Genomic DNA, 12,982 nt, shown 5'->3' with positions numbered 1-12,982 from the left:
GTAAATATTGCAGAATAGTTTACACATTCACAGTTAATTATGACAACTGAAGAGATAACAGCATTACTAGAAATATTACAATTTTTCAACAGACAACACAATACGCTTACAAGCTGGACAAAAGAGCCACTGCAGCTTTGAAATGAACCGATTCTTTTTCTGAACAAGATTACGTGAACGCAGAAGAGTATGTTTTGTCACAAATGCTTTCAGTTCTACCACATCTATTTTCTTACACTGCAATTTTATAATTCCCTTGTACATAACAAGTCACATTACCTTCATGAAATCACATCACTCACCCTCAAAACCAAGTAGTTCTGAGTAATTTTTTTTAAATATGAAGCAGCTGCTTTGCAAAACAAGTACACAAAAGAGATTCAATATTTTTGAAGAGCAAATTGTAAATTGGAGAGCCAACAGATGTTAACTCACACTTACCTTTCCATACAAAGAACACATGCAAATTGTAAAGACAGCAATGTGACTGGAGAATTTAAACATGTTATTAGGTACTAAATAAGAAGTGACACTTACCTACAGAACAATACTGTATCTCTGATTCTTGTTGTTCACTCCCACAAACAAAACATTTTGGTTTAACTCCTTTCACACATTCATGACAAATGAAGTTCATCATAGCTTCTGCTTCCTTCTCAGCAACATTTTTCTCACTAGTGTTATCTCCCTCTTCATTGCCATTAGATTCTTCACTACTATCCCCATTGGGTGTTTTCGATTTCTTTTTTCCATTTCCTTCAAGACTTTCCGAAGTTGCATGTGAGTCAAATGCTTTACTTACTTTAGAGTTCCCACTTGTACTGGTATGAGATTTTTGAGGCTGTTTTGTGTTACTACCCTTTCCTTTTTTGGGTTCTGCAGCTGTGAAATTGTCATCAGTACTGTCTCCAGCAATAGTATGTTCCACTGCACTACCAGTAACAGAATCGGCCTTCTCAACTTCTTCTTTCTCAACTTCTTTTTTAATCTCATTTACTTCTAACAACTCAGAATTATTATCATCTTTAGCGGTGGTTTCTTCTAAGTTATCAAACTTTGTTTCCACATCAGTGTCTTCATTTTCTACAATTTCTATTTTAATAGTAATATTAGTTTTCAAACTGTCATTGGTAGCTCCATTGGTAGTCAGTCTGCTATTTCCAAACTGTGATGTACCTTCATTCTCTTTGTCACTCTTACTGTGTTCATCCACATTATCTGAAGATGTTTCTTTAATGGGAATAACTGTCTCAATGGGTTCAGTTTTGATTTTGATAGCTAGTTTCCTTGGGCGGCCCTTTTTCTTCTTCTTAAAAAATCTCTTTTTATCATCTTCAAGTGTAATACCATCAGCTAGGGCCTGTGCTCTACTTAGCTCAATTGCAACACATTCTGGGTGATAGTAATTCCCACAAATGCCACGACATTTGAAGGCATTCCCTGATTTGAGGCACAACAAACATGCTTTGTCCCGACGTACACCACGGAAAAGGCATCCCCCAGTTGTGCGTGCAACATCTGTCTCTGGACCTGCGGAACCACTCTCTGGAGTGCTTTCACGAGAACTTTGAACTGACTGTTCAGAGGAATCCGTTTTCCCAGAGTCAGCACTGCTTTCAGACCTGAAAAAATAACAATTTCAGTGTACAATAATCAATAACAATCAAAACTACAATAAAAATATTCAAATTAATGAAACATAATTTATCTTGGAAAGTAATATCTCGAGTAGAAGTGAAAGACCAACGGGCCAGTTGCTGAAACAAGGATGGATACTCACTTGAAGCATTCACAATCAGTAAATTCAACTGAAATCTTTAGCTTTTGAATGTTAAAAATTTCTTTACAAGGATAGTGATTTGTCTGTTTGAGCACATATACATGTACAATTCACTTTCTTACAATTTTAATAAGTGTGTGGGACAAAAAACGTTATTTATATGTAGATGATATTCAGCGTATATAGAGGTATTTGTTTCATTTTTTATTTGTAGCAAATAATGAAAGTAGATTATTAATTCATTACAATTAAAGCAGTGTTTTGTACCTATTTAGAAATGTTGAGAAGCGAAGCTGCAGTAATCAAGGACTGTAATAAAGAAAGGTGAATAAGTCTGACTTGGACAAATGTTATACGTTTTTTCTGAAAATTCAAAAAGAAGAGACTTACTGAAAAGCACATCCACATTATTTTAATTCCGACTCAACGATATCCAGAATTTACACCACTTTTACAGGACGGACATGCTGAAGACTGAATCTGCAAGAAGTTAGCAAATTCAGACTACACTGTCATGCATGGGAGCATTACAGTACAATGATTAAGGCCGGGAAACTGTACCACTTAAAAATAATTTTGCCATCATTTCAGGTTTTATAATAAAACTGAAGACTGGTTTAAAAATTTTCTTTCTACCGTGAATTGACAGAATATTTAAAAGTGGTACCGAAGCACTGTGATTCAGTGGTGCATGAGTTTCATGTACTTAATAGTGATGAAACATCAACAATCAGTAGAAGTCTGATTAATGCATCCAGAAGTTGTCAAATGCTTCACTGTTTGAACATTAAACAATTTTAAAATCATTAATATTGCATTTGTGAAGTACAAAAGAGCGAGTTTTCATTGCAACATAAACAAACAATACATCTCCAAGACATTCAATAGCGAGAACAAAAAGTAAGAACCATTGTTCCGCAATATTTACCAATAACTAGTAAATAAGAAGAAGACTTTCTGGAAATTTAATTTAATTTTGAATAGTATTTAGCAATGAAGAATAAAAAGTTGAAAGTCGATAATACATACACTATAGAAGTGACAGGTGTGCAACTTGTTTTCCAGGGAGAACCCAGACAGGGCAGTGGGTGTCCTCAACTGCCTAGCAGTGATTCGCACTCAGTAATTGCAGTCAGCAGCTCCACACATTTGGGGAATTTGGCATAATGGGCCTTCAGTGATGATCAAGCACACGTAGTCTTAACAGATAGGCAGCAGATGCGCCCTTTATGAACTAATTGGTATTCAATTTATCAAAACCCAATGTGTTCTGCTCAAATAAGGTAATACTCATCATACAGTGCATTTTCAATTCCAATTCACACAGTGACCTTGTAAGGTGAATTCCAATTTATATAGTGATCTTCATTGATTTTTGAATGATTATGATACAAAATATTTACTATTACAAGGTATACAACTTTGCTTTTGCCATTTTTTCCTCAACATTTGAGGCTTTAATGAAACAAATTGGTTACACGTCTCATTCAAAGCATTTTCCAACGCTGGCCACTACTTTTTCGTGTCTTTCACGCAGGGTACAAATCCCACATCAAAAAAATTGTTCATCTTTCGAAACGATCCACGAATCGATCCAATTTGTGACTACTTCATGAGATCAGAAGTGCTGGTCAGCCAGGCCATGCGCCTTGATCTAAACAGGTGATAGTCAGAGGGAGCAATGTATGGAGAACAGAAGGGGAATATTTCACCTTTCCACAATTACATAATACACGCAAATTCAGCAAAATATGCATCCCTGAGAGACTGATGATATCGTTTCTTAGTTGAACTCATCACGAAAACACTAAATCACACACAAATTCGTCACATAGTTGCATGAATACCAGAACCACAACAAACACTGCATAAAACCATGCATAAACAAAGCCTTCCCGCTAACTTGCAGTTGGAGCACAACACGTAAACACTAAATCTGACACCAATTCGTCACACAATTGCATGAATACCAGAACATACAGCATACACCACATAAAAGCAAGTATAAACAAAGCTTTCCCACTAACATGCAGTCAAAGCATGAAGAGTACGCAGCAATAATCTGCAAGATGTGATTGTCGATAGAACATTTGATCAACTTTTGCCAGCAGTGTTTCAAACACAGAGTTAATGACAAAAGCACAGTGATATTCTGCAAGAAGGGATTATCGATAATATCAGTCAACTTTCAGTCAAATTTCAAATACTTGCATCTCAGAATAGCAGCTATAATTGAAAGTCAAAACTGAAACGCAATATGAAAGCACAGGGTGGAAACAAGCCCAGGAGTTGAAAAACCGGGAAAAAAAAATGTTCATCTGGAGAACTGGAAGGGAAGAAGACACAAGAAAAGTGGAAATGAAACATTACAACTGACCAGACAAAATGTAGGGTAAAGGCAGGGAGAATCTGGCCAATGTGAAGGCAAGGTCAAGGCCTCCATAACCAACACCTATGCACACTGAGACACTCAAATTCCAAATGAAAAATCAAGGATTTATACCCGAGACGACAAACCACTTTTGCAAAGAAAACCAAGGACAAGCGTAACCATGCGAGGGTCACCTGCTAACTCTCAAGACAAGGAAGCTGGAAGTGCGAAGGGCCAAAAGGCAGGGGGAGATCCGAAAAATATGGATCACCATGAGGAGAACCCTGCAACTACAAGGGGCGAGCAGCTCATTGCACAGTAAAAATCCGTAGGTCAACCTAATATGGCCAATATGACGACGGCAGAGGGTAGTAGATTCCAGCCGAGAGAGGCAGAAGGAAGAACACCACATGGTTGGAGTCTCCTTGATGGTGCAAAGTTTATTACAAAGAGGGGTAGCCTCCCAATAACTGGCCCACGATTGAGCAAAAAGGGATTTGATGTAAAGCCACAAATCCATTCTCAGAGGTGTCGCATAGAATGGTCAGCAAGTTCATTACCCAGAATACCAAAGTGGCCAGGAACCCAAAGGAAATCAACCAAACAAGCAGCATCACCAAGATCAGCAAGAAGGTCAGGGTTGGCAGAGACTGAGGGGTGGCGGGAGAAACAACGAGCGATAGCCTGAAAGCCACTCATTCAGTCTGTACATAACAAAACTTGGGTGAATGAGGACCATTTAAAGGAGCAAAGGGCCTCATAAATTGCCATCAATTCTGCAGTACACACTCCATACATGGCGCGCAAGGGATAGTGCCCCATACCAACAGAAGGCTTGAAGGCATATCCCACATGACTGGCAGATGTAGAGCCATTGGTGTAAAAAACGATGGCATCCTGAAACTGCCTTACCCTTAACTTCCTATCTGTTTTACTTCATGGATATATCAGAAGAAAATTTATTTGAGGAAACTAATAAATTATGAGACAGAACTATTCGTTAGTACTTACCTATGATTAATATGTATTAATGCCAAAAGACACACATAAAATTAAAAGTGACATCACTATCCTAGCTTTCGGAACTGTTAGTTCCTTGCCTGGTGAACAGAGGAGGACAGGTTGGGGATGACTGAAAAGGACAGGTGGGTCACTTAGACCCCAGGATGAGAGGGACTCACTTGTGAAGAGGATGTAGGTAGGAAAGTAGGCATGGCATGGCATTACATAGCAACACACACACACACACACACACACACACACACACACACACACACACACACACACACACACACAATGAAAGAAAGAGAAAGAGAAAGAGCAAGAGAGAGAGAGAGAGAGAGAGCGCGCTTAAACATTCACACCATGGCTTAGAAGCAGGTTTTTTTCCAGTAACAAAGTCTCTAGAAATAGGATTGCTTTATGACTTGAACTTACTTTGTTTTTGTGCTTTTCTTCACACTTTTCGGCTTTTTTTCTGTGATCTGCTTCAATTCACCAGATTCTGCATTTTTGTCATCAGCTGAAGATTCTTCAGATCTGTCATTCACTGGGAAGTTTTTCACTGAATCCGGAACTGTACTGAGACTGCTATTTGTGTCAGACGTATCATCAGATGTACTGTCCGGTGTCTTTTCTAATTTTATCTGTTGAATATAGAAAGCAGTTTTAAATCATCGTACATGTTTTGATAAACAAACTGAGTATGAAAACTCTCTCAAAGAAATAAATATTAAACTGCTGCAGCGCATGTAAAAGAAATGAAGACAGGGAGTCATTTGTAGCTGCCATTGCAATGGGTTAAAAAACTAGATTCCTACTGAACTAGCTCCAACTCATAAAATGGACAGTTAAATATTCATTACTGTAGGAACTTTTATATTGTACAACATACCAGAAAACAAAGTAGTATTGACACATACGCTACTCTTACACTGCCAAACATCGACTGGAAAATGCTACAACCAGGAAATTACAATAACATAAAAACAGTAATATTAGATGTCTTGTATGGTTGAGATGGACATAAGCGCAAAGAGAGGGTGAGCGGGTGGGTGTGGGTGTGAGGGAGAAAGGTACTTTAGAATGTAAGATGAAAGGCATGGAGGACTCCAAGGTACATTGAACATAGCATGTTTCCCATCATCTATCTTTAACAACAACATTAACAGCTTTCTAACTTAACATCTAAATAATCTCTCTTCCTATACATTGCCAAAATAAAGCACTAAAAAGGTAAGAATGATTTCATCTATGCTCCTGGCCATTAAAACTGCAACACCAAGAAAGTGACATGCAGAACACATCAAATTGGCATGAAAATAGCTTGTGGTCTTGAGGTAGCTTTCTCACTTCCTGCGCGTGGGGTCCCGGGTTCGATTCGCAGTGGGGTCAGGGATTTTCCCTGCCTCCAGATAACTGGGTGGTGTTGTGTTGTCTTCATCATCATCATCATAAAACATGTAAAATATGTACAAGAGCCATTAGGGAATGATAAGAGTGGGCGACCAAGAACAAAGTGCTTGGATAAAAAAGGACGTAAGGGATGTAGTCTTTCAACACTACTGTTCAATTTGCACATCAAAGAAGCAATGATGGAAATAAAAGATAGGTTCAGCAGAGGAATTAAAATTCAAGGTGAAAGAACATCAATGATGCAATTTGCTGATGGCATTGCTATTGTTAGTGAAACGGAAGTGACAAAGAATTACATGATCTGCTGAATGGAATGAACAGTCTCATAAGTACAGAATATGGATAGAGAGTAAATCGAAGAAAGACAAAAGTAATGAGAAGCAGCAGAAATGAGAGCAGCAAGAAACTTATCAGGATTGATGATCACGAAATAGATGAAGTTAAGGAATTCTACAAGTAGATAGCAAAATAACCAGTGATGAACAGAGCAAGAACATCAAAAGCAGACTAGCACTGGCAAAAAGGGCATTCCTGGCACAAGAAGTCTATTGGTATCAAACATAGGCCTTAATTTGAGGAAGAAATTTCTGAGAATGTATGTCTGGAGCACAGCATTGTATGGTAGTGATACAGGGACAATGCGAAAACTGGAACAGAAGAGAATAAAAGCATTTGAGATGTGGTGCTACACACAAATGTTGAAAATTAAGTGGACTGATAAGCTAAGGAATGAGGAAAAACAAAAACAGTAGAGAAAGCCAGAGATTGGAATACACTCCGCAAACAACTGAGGTCATAGGTTGCAAGTGCTACTCTGAGATGAAGAGATTGGGACAGGAGTGGAATTTGTGGCAGGCCACATCAAACCAATCAAAAGACCGTTGATAAATAAAATAAATAAATAAAACACACTTGTGATATGCAAGTGATTACACACACACACACACACACACACACACACACACACACACACACACACACACACAAAGTAGCACCACACCGACTTCTTGGAAATGTCACTGTTCTGCGTATAGTATCACAATGGACATACAGGTATTTGTGTGTGGAGGCTCTTGAGGAGCGAAAGTTTCCAGATCACATTCATCGTCATATGGGGTCAGCACCTGAAGTGGTAGGACAAGGGTGCCGTAGGATACACAATTCAGTCACCCCTGGTAATCTGGACAGCAGCTGTTACATTTCTGATGTGTCAAGGTTAGTAGCTGTGCCCTATCTCCAACTTCTCTTCCAACAAGATAACACAAAATCATGTGTTGCCCACATCGAGCTGACCCAAATCAATACAAAAGTGTTAGGCTCTTGTCTTGGCAAGCTTATAGACTGTTGTCTTGGTCAGTACATTTCTTAGTCATGTAACACCCATTGAAAACATTTGGTCATCACTTGCCAAGAGATGGGCACACCTCTACTTGGCAGTTATACACAGATGAACCGTCACAGTATGGAATGACCTACCCATATCTGTCATCCAAGCTCACTTCATCTATGCCCAGTTGGGTTACAGCCACTAAATATCACACTTTTTATGAACACAAATCATCTATAAAATTTATAATGTATTCTTCCAGCTATACAGTAAGTAAAATTTTGTTATTCTCTATTCTGCCTAATGTTTCAGTTGTAAAGGTCACCACTGTATTTCCACCAGTGTGTAAATTCCATTTGGTCTACATTTGTATGTAGTTTTAGATTGTCCCAATATTTCTTTCTATTACTTCAACTGTAGCTCATAATGGAAATGAGGCAGTATGAATGACAGACTTAAATGTCACTTCTACATCAACACTCATGCGCATAAATTAAGGATAATGCCAATACATGGTGAAACAACGCTCTGGTGGGCGGTTTGCAGGTATAATCACCTCGGGCTATGACCATGCAGTGCATTTGACCTGCGGTCGTCGCACGGTGGCACTGGCAGCAGTCCACATACACAGAGGTATGTTGGTGCGTGTCAGAGCACAGTGCAGCTACCAAGTGTGTAGACATTTGCAGACGTGCTAATGGTGACTGTGTGTTGAAAATGGCTCAAAGAACATATATTGATGACAATATGAGGGATAGAATACTAGGGCGACTGGAGGCTGGTCAAACACAGCAGGTCGTAGCACGGGCCCTCCGTGTGCCACAAAGCATGATCTCAAGATTATGGCAACGATTCCAGCAGACAGGAAACTTGTCCAGGCACTACAGTGTGGGACATCCACAGTGTAAAACACTACAAGAAGACCGATATCTCACAATCAGTGACCGCAGACGGCCCGGAGTACTGCAGGTAGCCTTGCTCGGGACCTTACCACATCCACTGGAACAGTTGTCTCCAGACATACAGTCTGCAGGCGACTGAACAGACATGTTTTATTCGCCTCGAGACCTGCAAGGTGCATTCCACTGACCCCTGGTCACAGGAGAGCTCATAAAGCCTGGTGTCAAGAACACAGTATGTGGTCATTGGAGCAGTGGTCCCTGGTTACGTTCACGGACGAGTCCAGGTGTAATCTGAACAGTGATTATCGCTGGGTTTTCATCTGGCATGAACCAGGAACTTGATACCAACCCCTTAACGTCCTTGAAAGGAACCTATATGGAGGTCGTGGTTTGATGGTATTGGGTGGTATTATGATTGGTGCATGTACACCCCCGCATGTCTTTGACAGGGGAACTGTAACAAGTCAAGTGTATCAGGACGTCATTTTGCACCAGTATGTCCGCCCTTTCAGGGGTGCAGTGGGTCCCACCTTCCTCCTGATGGATGATAACGCATGGCCCCATTCAGCTGCCATCGTGGAGGAGTACCTCGAAACAGAAGATATCAGGCAAATGGAGCTGCCTGCCTGTTCTCCAGACCTAAACCCCATCATGCACGTCTGGGATGCTCTCGATCGACGTATCGCTGCATGTCTTCAAACCCCTAGGACACTTCAGGAGTTCAGACAGGTACTGGTGCAAGAATGGGAGGCTACACCCCAGCAGCTGCTAGACAACCTGATCCAGAGTATGCCAACCCCTCTGTGCAGCCTGTGTACATGTGCATGGTGATAATATCCCATATTGATGTCGGGGTACATGCACAGGAAACAGTCGCGTTTTGTAGCACATGTGTTTTGGGACAGTTTTCTCAACTTATCACCAATACCGTGGACTTACAGATCTGTGTTGCGTGTGTTCCCTATGTGCTTACGCTATTAGTGCCAGTTTTGTGTAATGCCACGTTGTGTGGCACCACATTCTGCAATTATTCTTAATTTATGAGCATGAGTGTATATCTACATGTATACTCTGCAAATCACTGTGAGGTGCATGGTAGAGGGTACGCCCCACTGTACAGGTTATTCAGATTTCTTCCTGATCCATTCACGTATGGAGCATGTGAAGAATGACTGAAAGCCTCTACGGCTGCAGTTATTATTGTAATCTTATCTTCATGACCCCTTTGTGAGCGATACATAGGGGGTTGTAGCATATTCTTAGGGTAACCATTTACAGCCAGTTCTTGCAACTTTGACAACAGATTTTCTTGGGATGGTTTACGCCTATCTTCAAGAGTATTCCAGTTCAGTTTCTTCAGTATCTCTGTGACACTTTCCCATGGATTAAACAAACCTTTGACTATTTGTGCTGCCCTCCTCTGTGTACATTCAATATCCTGTTAGCCCTGTCTGATACAATCCCACACACTTGGGCAATATTTGAGAATTGGTTGCACTAATGATTTGTAAGCAATCTCCTTTGTAGACTGATTGCTTCCCCAATATTCTACCAATAAACCGAAGTCTACCACCAACTTTATCCACATTAACCTGTGTCATAATTCCATTTCATATCCCTACAGTGTTACACCCAGATATTTGTACGAGTTGACCAATTCCAACAGTGACTCATTATTATAGTCATCGGATACTATGTTTTTTCGTTTTGTGTAGTGCATAATTTTACATTTCTGAACGTGTAGAGCAAGTTTCCAATGGCTGCACCACATTGAAATCTAATAAAGATCTGACTAAATACTTATGCAGCTTCTTTCAGATAGGACTTCATTATAGGTAACTGCATCATTGGCCAAAAGCCCAATTTTACTACTAATATTGTTTGCAAGGTCATTAATACACAACATGAACAGCAAGGATCTCAACACAGAGATAATAATAATATCAATAATAATAATATAATATTATTATTATTATTATTATTATTATTATTATTATTATTATTTCTTTCTTTTGTCAGACGTTATGTCTGGTCAAAAATTGAAAGTTACGCGGACCTTGATCAAGCGTGACTTCCTTTTAACTATACGGTATACGTTATATTGCATTTAGGAACTTTCGGGTAATTGAACATGTATCAATAATTACGGATTTCTGTAGTTGTATACATAACTTTGGATGTAGCTGTATTGCATTGATGTACAAGTGGATATTGTGTGGTATGACTCCTGTAGTTGATAGTATAATTGGGATAATGTCAACTTTATCCTGATGCCACATGTCCTTGACTTCCTCAGCCAGTTGGATGTATTTTTCAATTTTTTCTCCTGTTTTCTTCTGTATATTTGTTGTATTGGATATGGATATTTCGATTAGTTGTGTTAATTTCTTCTTTTTATTGGTGAGTATGATGTCAGGTTTATTAAGTGGTGGTGTTTTATCGGTTGTAATGGTTCTGTTCCAGTATAATTTGTATTCATCATTCTCCAGTACATTTTGTGGTGCATACTTGTATGTGGGAACGTGTTGTTTTATTAGTTTATGTTGTATGGCAAGCTGTTGATGTATTATTTCTGCTAAATTGTCATGTCTTCTGGGGTATTCTGTATTTGCTAGTATTGTACATCCGCTTGTGATGTGATCTACTGTTTCTATTTGTTGTTTGCAAAGTCTGCATTTATCTGTTGTGGTATTGGGATCTTTAATAATATGCTTGCTGTAATATCTGGTGTTTATTGTTTGATCCTGTATTGCAATCATGAATCCTTCCGTCTCACTGTATATATTGCCTTTTCTTAGCCATGTGTTGGATGCGTCTTGATCTATGTGTGGCTGTGTTAAATGATACGGGTGCTTGCCATGTAGTGTTTTCTTTTTCCAATTTACTTTCTTTGTATCTGTTGATGTTATGTGATCTAAAGGGTTGTAGAAGTGGTTATGAAATTGCAATGGTGTAGCTGATGTATTTATATGAGTGATTGCCCTGTGTATCCTGCTAGTTTCTGCTCGTTCTAGAAAGAATTTTCTTAAATTGTCTACCTGTCCATAATGTAGGTTTTTTATATCTATAAATCCCCTTCCACCTTCCTTTCTGCTTAATGTGAATTTTTCTGTTGCTGAATGTATGTGATGTGATCGTGTAAGTGTACTGAGTGCTTCTAGGTCTGTGTCACTCCATTTCACTACTCCAAATGAGTAGGTCAATACTGGTATAGCATAAGTATTTATAGCTTTTGTCTTGTTTCTTGCTGTCAATTCTGTTTTCAGTATTTTTGTTAGTCTTTGTCTATATTTTTCTTTTAGTTCTTCTTTAATATTTGTATTATCTATTCCTATTTTTTGTCTGTATCCTAGGTATTTATAGGCATCTGTTTTTTCCATCGCTTCTATGCAGTCGCTGTGGTTATCCTATATGTAATCTTCTTGTTTAGTGTGTTTGCCCTTGACTATGCTATTTTTCTTACATTTGTCTGTTCCAAAAGCCATATTTATATCATTGCTGAATACTTCTGTTATCTTTAGTAATTGGTTGAGTTGTTGATTTGTTGCTGCCAGTAGTTTTAGATCATCCATGTATAGCAAATGTGTGATTTTGTGTGGGTATGTTCCAGTAATATTGTATCCATAATTTGTATTATTTAGCATGTTGGATAGTGGGTTCAGAGCAAGACAGAACCAGAAAGGACTTAATGAGTCTCCTTGGTATATTCCACGCTTAATCTGTATTGGCTGTGATGTGATGTTATCTGAATTTGTTTGGATATTAAGTGTGGTTTTCCAATTTTTCATTACTGTGTTTAGAAACTGTATCAATTTAGGATCTACTTTGTATATTTCCAATATCTGTAGTAACCATGAGTGGGGTACACTATCAAAGGCTTTTTGGTAATCAATGTATGCGTAGTGTAGGGACGTTTGTTTAGTTTTCGCTTGATATGTCACCTCTGTATCTATTATCAGTTGCTCTTTACATCCTCGTGCTCCTTTGCAGCAGTCTTTTTGTTCTTCATTTATAATTTTGTTCTGTGTTGTATGTGTCATTAATTTCTGTGTGATGACTGAAGTTAATATTTTGTATATTGTTGGTAGGCGTGTTATGGGGTGATATTTAGCTGGGTTTGCTGTGTCTGCTTGATCTTTAGGTTTCAGATGGGTTATTCCATGTGCAAGTGTATCAGGGAATGTGTA

General features: G+C 38.9%; 1 protein-coding gene across 3 annotated transcripts in view; it reads right to left on the bottom strand.

Moving 5' to 3' along the window:
• LOC126175651 (histone-lysine N-methyltransferase NSD3) overlaps positions 1-12,982 on the bottom strand; it is a 107,732-nt gene that overhangs the window by 65,499 nt on the left and 29,251 nt on the right. For all 3 annotated transcript variants that reach the window (XM_049922545.1, XM_049922543.1, XM_049922544.1), the window contains exons 6-7: positions 5,589-5,797; positions 538-1,622 (exon numbers count right to left, since the gene is read on the bottom strand). In XM_049922545.1, the coding sequence (XP_049778502.1) occupies positions 538-1,622; positions 5,589-5,797 (1,294 nt within the window). The remainder of the gene's footprint in view (positions 1-537; positions 1,623-5,588; positions 5,798-12,982) is intronic.

This window comes from Schistocerca cancellata, chromosome 3 (assembly GCF_023864275.1).
Source record: "Schistocerca cancellata isolate TAMUIC-IGC-003103 chromosome 3, iqSchCanc2.1, whole genome shotgun sequence".
NCBI classification, from domain to species: domain Eukaryota; kingdom Metazoa; phylum Arthropoda; class Insecta; order Orthoptera; family Acrididae; genus Schistocerca; species Schistocerca cancellata.
The sequence above is the reverse complement of the archived record's forward strand: the minus strand, read 5'-3'. Positions and strand labels throughout refer to the sequence as shown.